The sequence below is a fragment of the Asparagus officinalis genome, chromosome 8 (assembly GCF_001876935.1).
Source record: "Asparagus officinalis chromosome 8, Aspof.V1, whole genome shotgun sequence".
NCBI classification, from domain to species: domain Eukaryota; kingdom Viridiplantae; phylum Streptophyta; class Magnoliopsida; order Asparagales; family Asparagaceae; genus Asparagus; species Asparagus officinalis.
Window position 1 is genome coordinate 47361336 of NC_033801.1, and position 17647 is coordinate 47378982.

Below are 17647 nucleotides of genomic sequence, written 5' to 3' on the forward strand. Positions count from 1 at the left end.
ATATTCAACATCGTAGCACCAAAAATCCATGTCTTTCATGCATGGGGAACTTTATCCTAAATCCTAAGTAGGGATAAGCCTACGCCTAATACGCGTTGCCGGTTAGTCTTTTTTCGTAAAAATGACAAAGTCTATGTATTCAAAATCATAGCATCAAGTCTAAGAGGGTTCATTCTCTTAGCACAACGTTACATGTGGAACGGACTTAGATAATCCACATGCTAGTCCGACTCAAACGGTAGTCGGTAAAAGCTTATCAAATCCGTTGATGGCTGAGGGTTTGCCAAAAATCCTATGAATGTTTGTGGGCCCATCAGCTGAATGGAGGTGAGCCATGACATGACGTTTGATAGCTTCTGCTCATGAGTAGCTCGTACCGTTGCTACAGTTTCTCTTTGAAGCTCATCCTCACACAGGTCCTGCGTGACAAATCTCTTCAACCAAGATGCCTTCGAAGCGAGTGCAGAGAACAACTCCTTTGTGACAAGGAATCAACAGCTCCAAGATTAGAGTTGAGATCCAAAGTATTTTGAAAATTTGTCTCAGTCAATCGCGAACTTTCGAAAACTTTGGAGGGGGTTCTGTAGGCTGTCTAAAAATCACAATAGATAGCTGATTCCCCATCAAACACGGATCATGGAAGTTACAATCTGACGACTTCCAGAAGGCTACAATTTGAAGGCTTTCACGTAGATCGATGAAGGTTACAATCTGACGACCTTCACAATAACTGATGAAAGCTCTAATCAATATCCTTCATAATCAACATCGAGAGTTACAATCTGACGACTCTCACATATCAAAGCAAAGATTACAAAACGACGATCTTTGTAACGCTCTGACAGAAAGAAACTACAAATCGATTGTCTCTTCAAACCAAGACGCGGAAGTCCTCCCCACGTACCAGCATCAAGACACAGTGTTTTTAGCCGTTGACGCAACTCAAGCTCGGCCACTAACGCAGCGCAAAATGCAGCTCAGATCCAGCTGCCAACGCAGCTCATGTTCGGCTGCAAACGCAGCCTCCGAAAGCTGCCAACACAGCTTCCATCCGCTGCCAAACACAGCTTCCATCCGCTGCCAAACGCGGCTTCCATCAGCTTCCAAATTGCTGCAAACGCAGCTCACGAGCAGCTTCCAACGCTGCCAACGCAGCTTCCAAATTGCTGTGTCTGAGCTTCCAGACACTACGTTTGAACGCAGAATTCATGCCAGAACATGGATTACGTGTTTGACTCGTTCAAACACGAGCTGAACAGTTTCAAAACCGTTTCCCACGATCTGAGGGGATCACAACTCCACTCAGGAGTGATTTAAGGGGCGGTTACATCTCATTAGCCCCACTTAGGAGCGAATTAAGGGGGGCGGTTACACCCTTTAATCCCCTATAAATAACTGAAAAATCAGTTTAGAGTAGCGGGTTTTTGGATCCGGCTCAGGGGCAGCAAAGAAGAGATCATTGGCTTGTCTAACCAATTACGGTTATGATCAATCAACTCATCAAGAGTTCTAAAACTTGCTTTGCAAGTTCTCCACAGCGTCAAATCGTGAGGAGGAGATACCGTTCCAGTGAATCAAGACGTGCGGATCGTCAACAGAGAGCAAACTCGATGCGAGAATTCGAGGGAGGCACTTCATCGCCACCGTGAAGAACCCAGAATTAAACAAAGGGGAGAATCAAATTCATTCTCCTCTCTTTTGTAATCAGGAAATCCAATTGTAATTGAGATTAAAGGAATACAGGTCAATTTTCCTTCGTTTCTTTTTACTCCAAATTTTTCCACAAACACTCCTCTTCCCCTCTGACCTCGACATCTCCCTAACCCGCCTCCCCATCAGCCACCATCGACCTTGAGCACACCCTCCGACACCGCCACCTTACGCAAGCTTTGAAAAGACTTAGAGGAGAAGGAGAGGCAATCAATAAGATAGACTAAGAGGGACATGGAGAAGGAGAAGGAAAGAAGAAGGATAGGTCAATCTCATCAAGCCAGTAAGGTCCGTGATAAGGGGAGGTAAAGGGAGATCATGAAGGGGTATGGAAGGATTTGGTGATGGAGGGCAGTCTGCAAGGGATGTAGATGGTTGCTAGAAGATAAAGGCTAGAGTTAGGGTTCAGATTTAGTGGGTAATGATGGAGGAGAAGGATAATGAGGGTTTTGTGACACATGTTCTGTTTGTTGAAATGCTTGTGTGGTGGATGTCTAGTCTGCAGGTTAAAACGATATTACTTGGGCTAGAAATTTACGAATGCAAAGTATTTGAGAAAATGTTATGAGATGTGTCCTCAAAAATAAAATTTTTGATATTTCTTTGATGAAGTTAATGTGATTTGATGAATTGCTTATGGGACTAGTTGGGCACAACTTTATGAATGTGAGATATTTTTATGTGTTATGATTGTGTTCTTTTAGAACCGCACACATTACAGTTTTTTGTTTTTCTTCAACTAGAGAACTTAGTGTCTGTTAATTTCATTGGTTAAAAATAGATTAATCTCACTATGGAAATCATGGAATTGTTTATATCTACACAAATGAAACAAAATTAAAGTACAACTCAATTTAGATGGTTGTCCATTGACCTCATTTTGTTACGTTTTGGATCGTCATATTCAGTGCATGTTAACTTTAGCCTGTGCATGTTTACTATATCTACTACCTATTAACTTTATCCAGTACTTGTTAACTATATCCAATCTGTTAACTTTAACCAGTACATATTAACTGTATTTGATACATGTTATCTTTAGCTTGTACTAGTTAACTATATCCAGTACCTACTAACTATACATAGTTACTGTTAAATATTTTTATATATGGTCATGTTAACTCTAAAATCTGTTTGCTTGTTAACTAATAGGTGATGAGAAATTATTCAATATATAAATTATAAATTACTTTTGACAGGTACAAATTACGTTACAGTTATACGTTATACTTGGACCAGAATCGTTTATTATAGTTAACATATACAAGTGATGCTTGACAAGAACCGATTATAATTAACAAGTACAAGGTATAGTTAACAAGTACTTATGATACTTAACATGAACATGTCATTTGGAGCAGTATCTCCTCTTCGAGCTCACCGCGATCCTCATCTTGGCTTTTTAGAGTAGTATGTTAAGTGGGTGTAGATATGTGGTAGTTTGGAGATTGCATGTAAATTATTTGATGAAATGATAAACAGAGATGTGTAAGATCTCTGCAATTTTAAAGCTTTAATTTGAAATAAAGTTCAGTTTTTTGTAATGCGCAACTGTGATGAATTAGGATTTTATAACCCATGCTAATGCTATGTGAGTTATCTTGTCATTCAAATGCAAAGAAGAGTACAAAGTTTTGATTATGAATGCACAATTGAACAAAATTAGGTAATTCAATCTTTGCTTTACCCAAATAAAGACGAGAAAAAAACTACTGTAAAGCAAAAATAAAGATGAGAAAGCATTCGTAACATTTACTCCAATTATTAATTTATCAATTATGTGTTAAGTTTATCCCCTTTAATGTTATGTTTACCCGTTATATATTAATTATATCCAATACCCAGTACCTATTAATTTTAGACGATACATATTAACTATATCCGGTACATATTAACTTTAGCATGTACCTGTTAACTATATCCACTACTTGTTAACTTTAGTCAGTAGTTGTTAACTTTATCTGATATCTATTAACTTTAACCAATTCCAGTTAATTATATTCGATACTTGTTAACTTTAGTCATTATCTGTTAATTATATTCGATACGTGTTAACTTTAGTCATTATCTGTTAATTATATACAGTACCTATTAACTTAAGATAGTACCTATTAACTATACCTAGTATCTGTTAACTTTAGTCAGTACCTATTAACATTAGCCAACCTATTAAATATTTTTTATTATGGTCACGTTAACTCTAATATCGCTGAGTCTTTTAATAACTTTAGCGAGACATGCTCTTATAATCCCACAACAATCTGCCACCATAATCCTAATATTATAGCCAATTCTTTTAATTTAGTGATGATTGGAGGGATTTCTGTTTGGTGGGAGAATCCATCTATCAAGATAGAGCAATTTTTTTCAGTAGCTCCAATTTAAGGTATTTTTTGCAAGAATAAGCAAGTATGAAGCCCATCAAGAACTTTATTAGGAGCACCAATAATACAATTAGGATGATAATAAGATTAATACCTCCTTTTCTACTTTGTTTACTTATCAGTCAATTAGAAAATATCTTGTCTAACTCAGGTTATCATCTGAGGGAAGAAAAAGATTAAAACTTTGTCCTTTAGCTTGTTATTGGATTAAGTAGAATTGCTAATTTCTAGAAGTTTTTCATAAGGATTTTCTAAAGGTTTCAACTCTAGCTCTTCTTTTCCCTAATTTTCACTAATTTGCCTGATTTATTAGGAGGTTAGTTGATAAGTAAAAGTAGAAAAGAAGTTTCTATAGAGAGAGTGGCTGACTAGAATCATACGTTTTACTAAGCTTTATGGTTTTTTTTGAGATTAGGATGTTATTAGGAATAGGAGATCGGGATTGTGTTGAAGAAAATTAATGAATGTTTGCAAGTTATATTATTGAATTTAGTTTGAGTACACTAATGAAATGAATCCAAAACTTTTCTGTCATAATTTCCTAACTATTTGAGCGTATGTTTTTTTAAATTATTGTTATTATTATTATTTGAGTTGATGGAATTGTTCTTTTTCTAATTTGTAAGATGGATGATTTGCAAGAACTTTTCTATCAGAATTTTTTTTATTACAAATTGTCAACGAGATGATGATAATCTTTCTAAGCCAATCCTAGCATTAAATGGGGTAATTTTTTTTGTTCTATTTTTTACTAGGAAGTAGAGTAAGGAGGGATATGGTTCAATTTAAAAATATTTCCTAATCAAATTTGTGACACATAAAGCATGCACACCCACACGTATAAACAGAGGCATAGTTATGACCATAAGTTCACATAAGGTCTTCCTATTTTTTGTTTCTTTGAGGTACGGTTCTTTGGTGAATTTGACAATTTTGTGTGATTTAATGAAGATCAAGGTTACATATTTTATGAGTATCAAAATGTGTTAATAGGAGAAATTATGTTAGCAATCACATTGTGAATAGGTTTATTATGACACCATTCATCAGTAATGTTTTTGACATTACTTTTGTTAAATTTGATTCAACTTCTTAAAATGTTGGGTATCACATTTTCTAAATAGTCCCTTTACATACAATTTTTCTTCGCTTGCCCACTTTATATGTGCTAAATTAAACAATAGAGTATATATATGAGATATAATTCCCAACTATATTATTCATTATCTTGTATTTTTGCTTTATATAGATATGGAGTTTGAATTTGCTACTATCAACTCACGATTAGTTTATATTCTAAAATATTATTTTGTAAATATTTTTACTAGAAATTATGAAATATACCAAGTAGAGAGTTTATATTGTATTAGATAATAATAATGGGTAGCAGTACAAATGTTCTTTGTCCTTTGGTTGTCCAGTTCAAATAATAAATGAAAAAACTTTTATATTTGAGTTTTTAGCAAGTAGTTTTCTTAATAGAGTTACTTTGAATCTTTATAGTGTAAAATAGTTGTCCTCTAACCAGTACAATTCTATTGCATGACCAGCTGTGACGCCCCTGGGTTCACACAAGGCTGCAGTCCAAGGTGAAACCAAGAATGTCAAACCTGCCTTGCACCTCACCGTGCAATAACATGTTTCACCATCACAATTAACATCTATCTAGCAGAGTCAACAATAGGTGTAGGTACAAAAGCAAGTAAAAGATAGTGCAAGAATTAACTGATGAAGTGATAGGGATCACATAAATATCTCGTCATCCAACATACAGAAATACATAGCCAATGTCTGAATCGATAACTGGAATACTCAACAAGTCTCAAGTACAAATATCTGAGTAAAGGAAATAAGGCATAAAGCCTTTACAACATCTAGAGAATAGTCCTCAAATGTCAAATAAATCTACAATGGAGCTCCAAAATAAATCCTAGCCAAAATAGATAGCTGAGCACTAAAGTGTGTCGCCATCAACCTGCGACTCTCCGGGCTCCTGGCTCGTTACCTGAAAGGGGGAGGGACAACGAGCGTCAAAGCGCTAGCGAGCAACATCACAACCAACCCCAAAGGAACATGGCTCGTTGTATAAGAAAATACAGTTAATACATAATAGATCTAAAATCATTGATCTTACTAAAGAGGATTTTAGTATTTAGAAATTTACAACATGAGCATAGGTACGTCGAGCGAAATAATCCAAACAAGGAAACCCTCATGTATATACCTTGTATCTCAAATTGTAAATCCCTAAACACTAAACCCGAGGTTCTAGTACAGGAAACAATAATAAAAGAAATACAACTAATCTCAGAGCATAAATACAGTGCCATGTCATAGCTTACATGAGTATCATGTTATAACTTACATGTATGTCATGTTATAATCTACATAAGTATCATGTCATAAACTCCTGTGAGAAAGTCATATACAGGGTTAAGAAATATGTCCGATACAGGAACTAAATACTGTGGTTTCCAAACACATGGAATAAGTGGCAAATGTCCAACACGAGGACTGAAATAGATTATAGTCCAACACGAGGACTTATATGGATTATAGTCCAACACGAGGACTGTGTAACTGTGAAAAGTATATGCGGACAGAAATACATAATCTAAACTCACCCGCATCTCGGTGTACATGTCTAAACTTATGTCAAAAGTCATCCCACATGTACAGATAAATCATTAACATGGTAAACTAGGGTCAGGTTATCGAGGCGACCCCCGAAAAACAACTCAAACAGATCAAAAATCTGTAAAACAGCTCATCAGTCGACTGATGTGTTGACTGATGACGTCGGTCGACTTATATGTCGACTGATAAGGTTCAGGCAGCACAGCCTCAGCTCACCAGTCGACTGATCAGTCGACTAAGAAGCTGAGAAAACAAAATCAGCCCGTCAGTCGACTGATCAGTCGACTGATGACTGAAAATTTGCCCGTCGGTCGACTGATCAGTCGACCGATAGAATAAAACATTGATGATCTTTTTCTAAACTGAGAAACTCAATACTTCACATCATATACCATAAAGATTTATTCTTTGTACTAAAAATACGTTTTTGGCTCAATAAAAACTCATTAAACTCAATAAATTTGTGTAAAACAAAAGGGGCAGAGTTGGGCGAGATGTTACTCGCCTCTGGGTGATGAACAACTCCTGGATCTGAGAGAGAGTGGATCCCCTTTGCTGCAATGTGAAGATTTCGCCGAAAATCCTCCAAGTTCTCCCCCAAATCACCAAGAACAAAACTAGGGTTTAAGATAGGGGAGAGGGGGCTAGGGTTTTCTCAGGTCTGAAGGTGAGAGGGGTGATTTCGGGTGAGAGGGGATATATACGAACAGTTAAACCCGACCTAAACCCGAACCAAATCAAAACAGACCCGAAACCTGAAAAACTGGAAATCAGCGTATCAGCCGACTGATGTGTCGACCGATACAGTCAGTCGACTGATGTGTCGACTGATCTGGAAAAATTTAGTTTTTGTGCATGTTTTACTTATTTGCAAAACCAACGCACAAAACTCTACACCCATACTCTCATATCATCTCGAATAACTTATCATCATGTATATCAATGACCTCAAGCTATTTATCATAAAAGAATTATTTATTTACTAATAAATCACATATATTCATATAAAAATTTACGGGGTTCTACACCAGCTTAGGAGATTCCTTTTATTTGGAAACTTAATTAAGATTAATTTAGAAAGTCATCAACTAATAGTTCTATGGGGCTAAAATGTTGGAGTTAAATTCACCACCTTATGGTTGATAACTCATGTGAGATTATATGAGGTACTTTGTCTTTTTCCAAATCTGTTAATCTCTTATTATTTTGAATCTCTAATGAAATGATAGAAAAAGATTGCTAATTTTACCTATCAGAACACTTGTGAAAAGCCAGCATAATCGCATAACTTTGTCCTTTTGAGTAGTTGATACAAACTCAGGTTATGAAATTGATGGATTTTGTAAGTTTTTCATTTTGAAATCAATTTATTAGATCAAATACTTTAACCCCTATTTCTTTCAAACATGTTAATTTTAGGTTATCAATACTTTGGATCCAACATAAACGCGACATGTTATGAAGAATCAATGAACCATAAACAAATTTTATGGATGAATGATAAATGATTGAAAAGGTTTAAATTTGTGTTACACCTATTTTGATCATAAGTTTTGTTTCTTGTTCCACTTTGTAAATTCTTAAGTTTGTATGGGTAATTAAAACCTTATCGACTTAGTTAAATTCTTCATATCTTTGCCTTTTAGACTCTTTATTATTATTTTTGCAAATATAATCAAAATCCTATTTAAAGCATTGACTAATAATTTTAGGTTTAACACGGTGTGAGATGACACATAAGTGAACTTTCAATCCAAATGGTTTTATTCTATAGGAAGGTTTATGACAATAATCATCCGTGCTTGGGGATAGATCAAAGGTAAATATAGTACATTTTCTTATAGGAAGGTTTATGACAATAATCATCCGTGCTTGGGGATAGATCAAAGGTAAATATAGTACATTTTCTGCTCAAACTTAACAATTTCTTTAAACACCGTGCTTGGGGATAGATCAAAGGTAAATATAGTACATTTTCTGCTCAAACTTAACAATTTCTTTAAACATTTTTTTATAATTTTTTTACTTCATTTTATTCTTAGGATACACATTTTCTCACCAATTTTATGATCTTTAAAAAAAATGTATAATGATCTACAATGATTTTATGGATAAAACTTAATCAATTTAATAGTAGCGTCAACTCTAAGGAATGTGTGTACCTACAAGGTGTGTTTTCCTTGATGATATTTTTCTTACTTAATGTGGCTGATTCTTTAGTATACACTCTACGCTATGATCAAGTTATACAAATGAATAAACAAGAGATAGTTATCATGTATATGGATTTATGAATACATCATGCTTTGAATGAATTCGAGTTTGTTTATATTTTAATCCTTACTAAAGTTCTACTAAATATAAGTTTGGGTTAGTTTTTTCAATCCTGGATCTATTTTGGTTTGATTTCTTGAGCATATGATTTCATTAGGTATATTGCACTTACTGTTGAATTTAAGAAACATTACTTACTGCTTGTTCTAAATTAGATTGCCGAAAAATTATTGCCTATGTCTCTTTTTTTAATCCTTACTAAAGTTCTGCTAAATATAAGTTTGGGTTAGTTTTTTTAATCCTGGATCTATTTTGGTTTGATTTCTTGAGCATATGATTTCATTAGGTATATTGCACCTACTATTGAATTTAAGAAACATTACTTACTGCTTGTTCTAAATTGGATTGACGAAAAATTATTGTCTATGTCTCTTTTTTTATTTCTCTCTAACATCACTTAAGTTGGAATAAATAAGGATAAATTCAAAGCAATTTACAAGGATGAATCTAAAACATTTTTGTACCATCCTAATAAATGCTCTTTCTATTTTCAACTATGGATGCTTTTCATAGAAAAAATGTATTTTCCATTGATTTCCATTATACAAGGATCAAATCTAAAGCAAGAGTTACTGAAGCTACTGCGTTTGCATCTAAGGCCAATGTCAAAATCAAGACAACTTTAACTTGTGGACTTCAAACATACAGATGTGTATATGATTCAAACAAAATGTGTAAACTGCAATATGACATGTTCTTGAATTCTTGGAGATAGCTAATTGTCTTGGAGTCCCTTCCACCATATGAAAACTTCAAAATTATAAGGAGTGTTAAGAATTTTCATACTAAAATTCTCTCATATGCCAGGCTTTCTTTCACTGGATTGAACCTGAGGTATTTGATGCAGTGGTACATCTTTTATAAATTCATTTTAAATGCATGCTTGGTATTTTTTAAATATAACTTGCTCAGTTGCAGTGAGAGTTGGGAGTTCTAATTTCATATTCTTATAAAAATGTTATGTTAATATATGCAGGATGTTGGGCTGTTGAGATCAAGGAGGCACCCAAGTGTGAGAATGATCAGCATTAGCTGACAACGGCTTCCTTTTCTTATTTATAACCCCTTCAAGTGTTTGTTTTCTTTCTTTTTATAGGATGGTGAAGTGATGAATGGATATTGCTTGCATTCTGCTACACATTATGATTTGTTTAGGGGTTTCAAATTACGCGTTGTCATTAATTTGGCATATGAAGCTTCAACTTTCTTTGTTATTTTGAATCCTAACACCTTCACTTTTATCTTTGTTTTCCAAAGTTTTCTCTTATTTTAATCATTCTCTCCTCTATTTTATCAATAGACCTGCAATTATGTTTGCTTTTAACAAGAATATCTAAATGATGATGTAATTGATGTCATTACTGTCCTTCTTACTTTTGCGATTTATTTGATTTAAACGTGTTTAGTAGATATTATTTAGAAATATATATTATTAGTATTTGTTTTATATGAACTATATGTTCAATAAATAATCTTAAAAATGGTGCGCAAAATATGATTTGACATTTAAATGCCTCACCTTTTATAGTTTCTTAACATGCATCACGTGCGACGCGCGTATCGCATACTAGTATGAGCAAGAGCAAACAACCAGTCAACCTATTGGTCATATTTGGTGGATCCAACGGCGGAAAATGTATTCGTAAAAAAAAACAACGGCTAATTCCATCTCACGCGCTGGCGGCTTATAGTTTCTTAACATGCATCACGTGCGACGCGCGTATCGCATACTAGTATGAGCAAGAGCAAACAACCAGTCAACCTATTGGTCATATTTGGTGGATCCAACGGCGGAAAATGTATTCGTAAAAAAAAACAACGGCTAATTCCATCTCACGCGCTCGCTGGCGGCGGTTCAAGCGGACCATTCAAGATCCCAAACACCATCTTTCAGCAATCTAGACCGTCCATCAAGAAGTCGTATATTAAATTAACGGATGCGATTTTAATATCTAAACTGTTGAGACGTGACTTGGCTCTCCTCTGCATTACTCTATACGTTTCCTAAAGCACCCTCGGAAATTCTACGTACTCTGTTTGTTCTTATTCAGTTAATATATAAAACGCTGTGTTATTTTAACGATATGGAAGGGTATAAATGTAATTTCCTATGACTTTGAGACCCGAGATAGAAGCCGGTTTAAAAGATGCCGGCCGTCAATCGCATCTTTCGGACCACGAATTTAATAAAAAAATAAACAAAAATAGAAGTCCCGATCCATTTCTTTTGCCCCTTTTCGTCGCCCCCCGCCAAATCCACCCGATTTCGATCTAGATTCACCTTCGATTCTTCTTCAAATCCTCAAATTGATTCCGAATTCGATCGGATCTCTGTGTCTCCTCTCGATTGCTACCAGTTTCTTTCTCTATTGACGGCCTGATTCGGTTCTAGGGTTAGGGTTTCCAGCGTGTTGGGGTTTTTTTGTTTTATCATTGGTTTGATCGGATCGGTGAATCTTTTATCCTTAATAGATAGTTTAGGTCGTATGGTGACCCCCCGCCCTCTCGTTTGACCCCCGATTTTTATACCGGTTGTACTCGAGTCGGATCTAGGTCGGGGCTTCCAGAATCTGTTCGATTCTGGATTTTTTTTCTTTTCCATTTCTGTGATCTGCGTCTTGAATTTGCGTTTCAATTTGAGCTCAAATTATCTGTCATATTGGGGTTGTTATTTTGATTGATTATTTCTTAATTGTTTTTTATTTTAGATTTCCTAAGTACAAAATTTGAATCCATTGTCCACCTTTTTCGTGTGCTTGAGGATTGTAGCACTTTCACAACTTGTAGTTGTTTTTATTTGCCTCTCACTACCGCTATTACTTCATTAGAGGCGGGCCCTCATTAACTTTCTTGAGGTAATTCTTAGCTCCAAAATTCTTCTCTAGTTATATCTCTGTTAATGCCATTGTACTTGCTATTATTATGTTTTATTTATTGCTGGTGAAGTGTTTTTTTTTCAGCTTATGTGTCTGCCTTATGTTGGCCTTAAGCATCACGGCAATCAATCACCATTGCTAGTCCTTTTTTTACCGTTTCGAAATGAATTGTGCAACTTCATGGAGACTATTCACTAGCAGGAAGTGGAAGAGACCTGTTCTATAGAGAGTGATAATTTGTTTTTTTAATCTTCATTTTATCATTATATGCCGAGTTCTAGAGTTATTTACAAATCTCTATAGCTCATTGCATGGTGTTATATGGAGGATTGCGGATGTTGGCTCTTCTCAATTGGAAATCCACCTTACCTTCCAAGGTTCCTTATAGTCAAAGTGGCTTGAAGTCCTCACCCTTAATTGCTTGCTTAAATCATCTTTTACCGCATGGTTTTTAGAAGTACAAGTTTACAATTTTTATCTTGTGTTATCATGGGCTGGGAAAAATATTATGATGTGTCAGGTGGTAACGTCCTTTTGGTCCACGTCAGATTTAAGAAAGGCACTCGAAACTGTTACCTATCTAATCCTGTAGTTTAAGGGTTATCTTAGCTACCTTTTGCCATTTGCATTGCCTTTGTGCAACTAGTGAGATCCATTAATAACTTGGTTATCTCAGATGTTCTTTTTTCAATTGTAATGCTTATTTATTTTTAGGGGTTTTGTGATATTAGTCCCTCAAATCTCGCTTATGTTGATATTAGTCCCTCAAATCATAGAAATTTGAAATTAGTCCCCCTAGCACTTTAAGTATGTAGAAATAAGTCCCTCTATTACATATTCTGTCTAAAACGCTAACCATGGTTGGGTTAATAGTAAATTATGGTTGGGTAATTACAAAGTTACCCTCTAGGGTTGCTTAACTTACTAAATCACTCCTTCACGCAAAAATCCTTTTCATGCGGGATTGATCGGAGGTCCATGGAGAGCCTATGAAGGTTCTGAGGATTGCAGAGAGGGATTCTCATTGGTGCTTTGGGAGGAGTTGATGGAAATCGAGGTCGACATTTGAGAGTTCGAAATAGATTGATTTGAGATTAAATGTTTGGGGTTGGATTCTGGAGGTGCAGTAAAGAGGTTTTTGGAATTGGGGAGGTAAACCTAATCCTCACTCTAGCCCTAATTTGGGATGATAATGAGGGAGGATTGTGTAGAATTGAGGTTGGAGAGAGAAAAAATGACGGAGCTTGGAGAGAGCTTCGGGGCGGAGGAGAGAGAGGAGGCTGTTGATGTAGGAAAGGGATCTGCATGGAGGAGCTGCAGCCATTAGTGTGGGTTTGGACAGAGAAGAGGGTAGGGGAGGGGGATGATTGAACTAAACCCAAGGGAAGGGAAAGGAGAGGGAGTGATGTAACTAATCGTGTTTGGATAGACAACTAGGGAATGTATAGGGAGGGAGTGTGATTGATCTAATTTGTGTTTGTTTAGAGTTGAAAATAGGAAGAGAAGGGACCAAATTTCTTAAAATCCAACCCCTCCCTTCCCAATCCGCGCATTTTAGGAGGTTTAAGAAGGTGAAGAAATTTGCTCTTTTTAACCCTCCCAATCCTTCCCCTCACTAGAAAATGTAAACAACCACAAATTTATGATGGTTGCCATTGTATACTTACCAACCCTCCCCTCCCCTCTTAAAAAAAGCTATCCAATTAGAGAGAATAGCCACATGGGTTTAGGTCAAGTGATAGCTGTTGGGGAAGAAGACCAGCTAATGGGTTTTGTTTTGGGCTTTCCTAAACGGGTAGGAGGTTGTTTTAATGGGTTTGGATTTGGGTTTGTAAGGTTAATAGTGGGATTGTTGCCAATGTTACATTACACGCTAGGCGCTTCTAGGCGTCGGACTTGGCGCCCAGCGCTTAGTCGTCTAGACAGATGCCTAAGCGGTTTCTGAGCGTTTTTTTTTCTTTCTTCATTTAAGTGGTGGTCGATGAGGTTTTGCTGAAGGTCGGAGGAGGTAGTGAAGGTGTTCATATTTGGAGGTTAATGGAGTTTGGAGGACGTGTAGGCTACGACACATAAAATCATAATTAAGGCCTACAGGGTGCAATCCACGTAAGCAGATAATGCTCCCCTAAACGCTGGTAAAATCTAGGTGGACAACCTAAATACCGCCTAGGCGCTAGGCGTTAGTTAGGCGGCCTAGGTACCGTCTAGGCCTAGGCGTACGTCTAAGCGGACTAGGCGGAGGTTTTTTAAAACAGTGATTGTTGCATCTAAACTTTTAAAATAGACGGAATATTCCCTCAGTTTTAACTAGAAGGTAACTACTAGGACTTATTCCAACATACTTGAAGGATTAGGGGGTCTATTTTCAAATTTCTATAATTTGGGGGACTAATATCAAAATAAGCAAGACTTGGGGGACTAAAATAAAAAAAACCCTTATTTTAACTGGAAAGTTTAATAATATTGGCACCCAACTTGTTTATATTGGGCGTTAAGCAATTATACCTGACTCAATTAGGCGAACCTCATGGGTTCATATTATACATAGAGATGAGAATACCTAGATCTCATAGCAGCTTCCAATAGATATTATGTATTTATATGAGAATGCATATAGCTCAAAAGAGTTCTGATTCGAGATTATAGAGATATTACTTTCAAACAATTTCTCAAAGCCAGCTAAAAATGGATGGGATGCATCTTATTAGCTTTTAAACATATTTACTCGCCTAAAATAGATATTAGTCTTTGATTGAAATCTCTACCGCCTGTTTACTAGGATAGCGTACGATGTTGATGTTTTTATTGTTATGGACAGCTTACCTCATCCTATTAATCTTTGACTACATTGATTATTTGAAATTTTGGCATCCTCTTGCCACATCTGCTAACATCCTTCTTTATGTGGTGCAATGGGAGATCATTATTACAGTTATTTTGACTCTTGTATAAGTGTTTATTGGCACTGAAGTCATATACTTCCTATTTATTTAATTGCTGAATGCAATGCTTACTATTCTTACCTCTGCAAATATAGTATTCAAGATGATAACTGATGAGAATCATCTAATTAGTTGCATTAAATTTCTTCACTTGTCAGAAATCAAAAATGGTGTTTAAGCATAACAAGCTGCCATTTGACCATGATGATTCCCTCCAGCTTTCGTTTCAGCACATGACGGAACTAGATTATGGTGATCAATTTGCATCTTCTGTTCATAGATATATTCCTGAGAAGCAACAATTTGCAGGTAAAACAGAACATGTAAACTGCATATAGTACATAGTATGTCAACTCATAATTTTTCTTGACATATTCTTGATGTGATTCAAAGATGGAGTTAGCACCAGAGGCAACTTCAAGTTGCAAAATGTGGATGCTGTTAATTCCGATGGTAATTATGGATTTACGAATGACAAAACATCCAGCTTGCCGGAGGTAATGCGCAGTGACGATGAAACAGCTAGACTGGAGAGTAGCAAACGACCTTTTGATGATGATGAAAACCTCGTAGTTGCAGTTAAGCGCACAAGGCAACTGGATGGAAATTTTCTTTCCTTCGGTAGCACCTGTGAGCAGGAATCACTTATTGCCTGTAAGTATGAACAAATTTAAGTCTTATTTGACAGTTTTCTGAATGACAAGCAAGTCTTTAAAATCCAGTCTATTTTGTTTCAGCCCTGTCCGATACTGAGTTCAAGGACGGAAAGGATGCTGCTGTTTCTCAGACTGCTAAGGATTCTCATGGCAGCAATTTTTGTTTTCCTTGGTTCTCGTACAGAACAAATGACGAGTCCCGGCTGGAAACACCTGTGCAGCTATCTTTTTTCCCTGGATATTACGAAGATTACCACTGGCCAGTTCGATTCAATCGAGTAGAGGAGTCTGAGTCACTTGTTTTCAACTACCCTCCTCGAAAACGTGTTGCTATTGGACAAGGTCATCAAGCAATTATTCCTGCATGGAGATCCAAAAGCTTCCCTGATTCCTGTAGAGATGGTCCTGGTGCTTCTACATCAGCTGGGCACATTCTTACTGATGATGATCTTGGTGATAAATGGACTGGACACTGTGTTATGCCAATGCCCGAATCAACTTCACTGAGTTTGGTTGTTTCACTTGGACACAGCAAATTTGACTGTTGCTGTTTGGATGAGGGCTCAATTAGATGTGTGAGACAACATGTTATGGAAGCGAGAGAAGAGCTTAGGAGTATACTGGGGCATGAGCGATTTGTAGATCTGGGCTTATGTGACATGGGAGAAGATGCAACTTTGGGATGGACCGAAGAGGAGGAACAGCTGTTCCGTGACGTTGTAGCGTCCAATCCGGCATCATTAGGCAAGAACTTCTGGGATGATCTTCCTCGAGTTTTCCCCTCCAAAAGCAGCAAAGAGCTTGTTAGCTACTACTTCAACGTCTTCATGCTTCGGAAGAGAGCTGAACAAAACAGATCTGATCCATTAAATGTGGATAGCGATAATGATGAGTGGCAAGAGAGTGACAATTGTGAGTTTGGATTTACACGGAAAGACGAGGAAGATGATTCAGCAGTTGAGTCTCCAGCAGATGTTGCTGCAGAGGATAATGGGGTTGTTGGAGATGGCTTGGAAGATATCCATGAGGATGCAGAAGAAGATTATTGTGAACATGAAGACTATGGAATTTCTGCTGGAGGGGTCGGTGATGATAAGTCGATATTTAGTTCTAGGAAGCAACATAAGGGGTTGCATACACATGATTCTATTGGGGAGGATCAAGAAGTGCATGATGACTCTTGCACATCCTATGAGGGTCAACACAACAGTAATGACTCTTCTGGTGGTCGTGGAGATGTTTTGGAGGGTGACCATGGGAACCTCCATCCTGAATACAGGAACGAAGGCGTGAGTGGTATGACAGATCATGATCTCGTTGTTGGTCATTATGATTCGAAGCCATGGGAGATTGGCTACTTCCATGGATTTGACAAGGGCCTTGACTTCTTGCCAACATGTAATGTGATTGAGGAGGTATGTGGCCATGAATCCTGGGAGAAGAGCAGGGAAGGCAATGGTGTCAGCTAGATTGTGCTGTGTTATTGGATTATTAACATATCTGAGTCTAGACTATATTGGGCACCAGTTGACGGTACTGCTTCTGGAACGTAACTCATCTTTAACTTTGTACATTCATGGTAGGAGGCTGGTAGTTTCTGGTGGCATTGTAAACTAGTTTTTGGTGGAAGATCCTCTTATGGACTGAAACCGTACCGAGATGTATCATCTTTTTACATTTTCTTAGCCCCCCCAACACCCTCCCCCCCTCCCCACCCCACCAAAAAAAAAAAAAAAAAAACTCGGGCCGTTTTTCGCCTTGGGACAGGGGGATACAGTGTTAAGAACCTTATATGATTCAAGTGTCGGTCTTTCATATATGTATTTTTCTATTATATTTTGTCATCATATGTAGAAATCATCCCGTGTAATATTAATCAATTTTGTTTCGGTTGTTTTCGTCATAAATGTTAAACTGAGTAGCCCTCTGAATTCTTTTGGATCTTCTTTCACTCTTATCCTTTTTTATTTATCGGCAGTGTTGACTCTAGTACTCAGTGATGTTTTTATTGGATGAGCATTTGAGTTGTGATTAGGGGGTACAAAATGGTCCGGGTGTATCTGATCCGTAGCTGTATACAGTGATGCGGACATGATAGCCAAATTTAA

At 36.8% G+C, this 17647-nt stretch overlaps 1 protein-coding gene across 1 annotated transcript; it reads left to right on the forward strand.

Annotated features, from left to right (window-relative positions):
• On the forward strand, positions 11250–17224 carry LOC109851439. Its single transcript, XM_020421570.1, has 4 exons — positions 11250–11920; positions 15042–15192; positions 15277–15537; positions 15621–17224. Exons 2-4 carry the CDS (start codon positions 15051–15053, stop codon positions 17006–17008), a joined length of 1791 nt encoding a protein of 596 aa, XP_020277159.1. The 5' UTR covers positions 11250–11920; positions 15042–15050; the 3' UTR covers positions 17009–17224.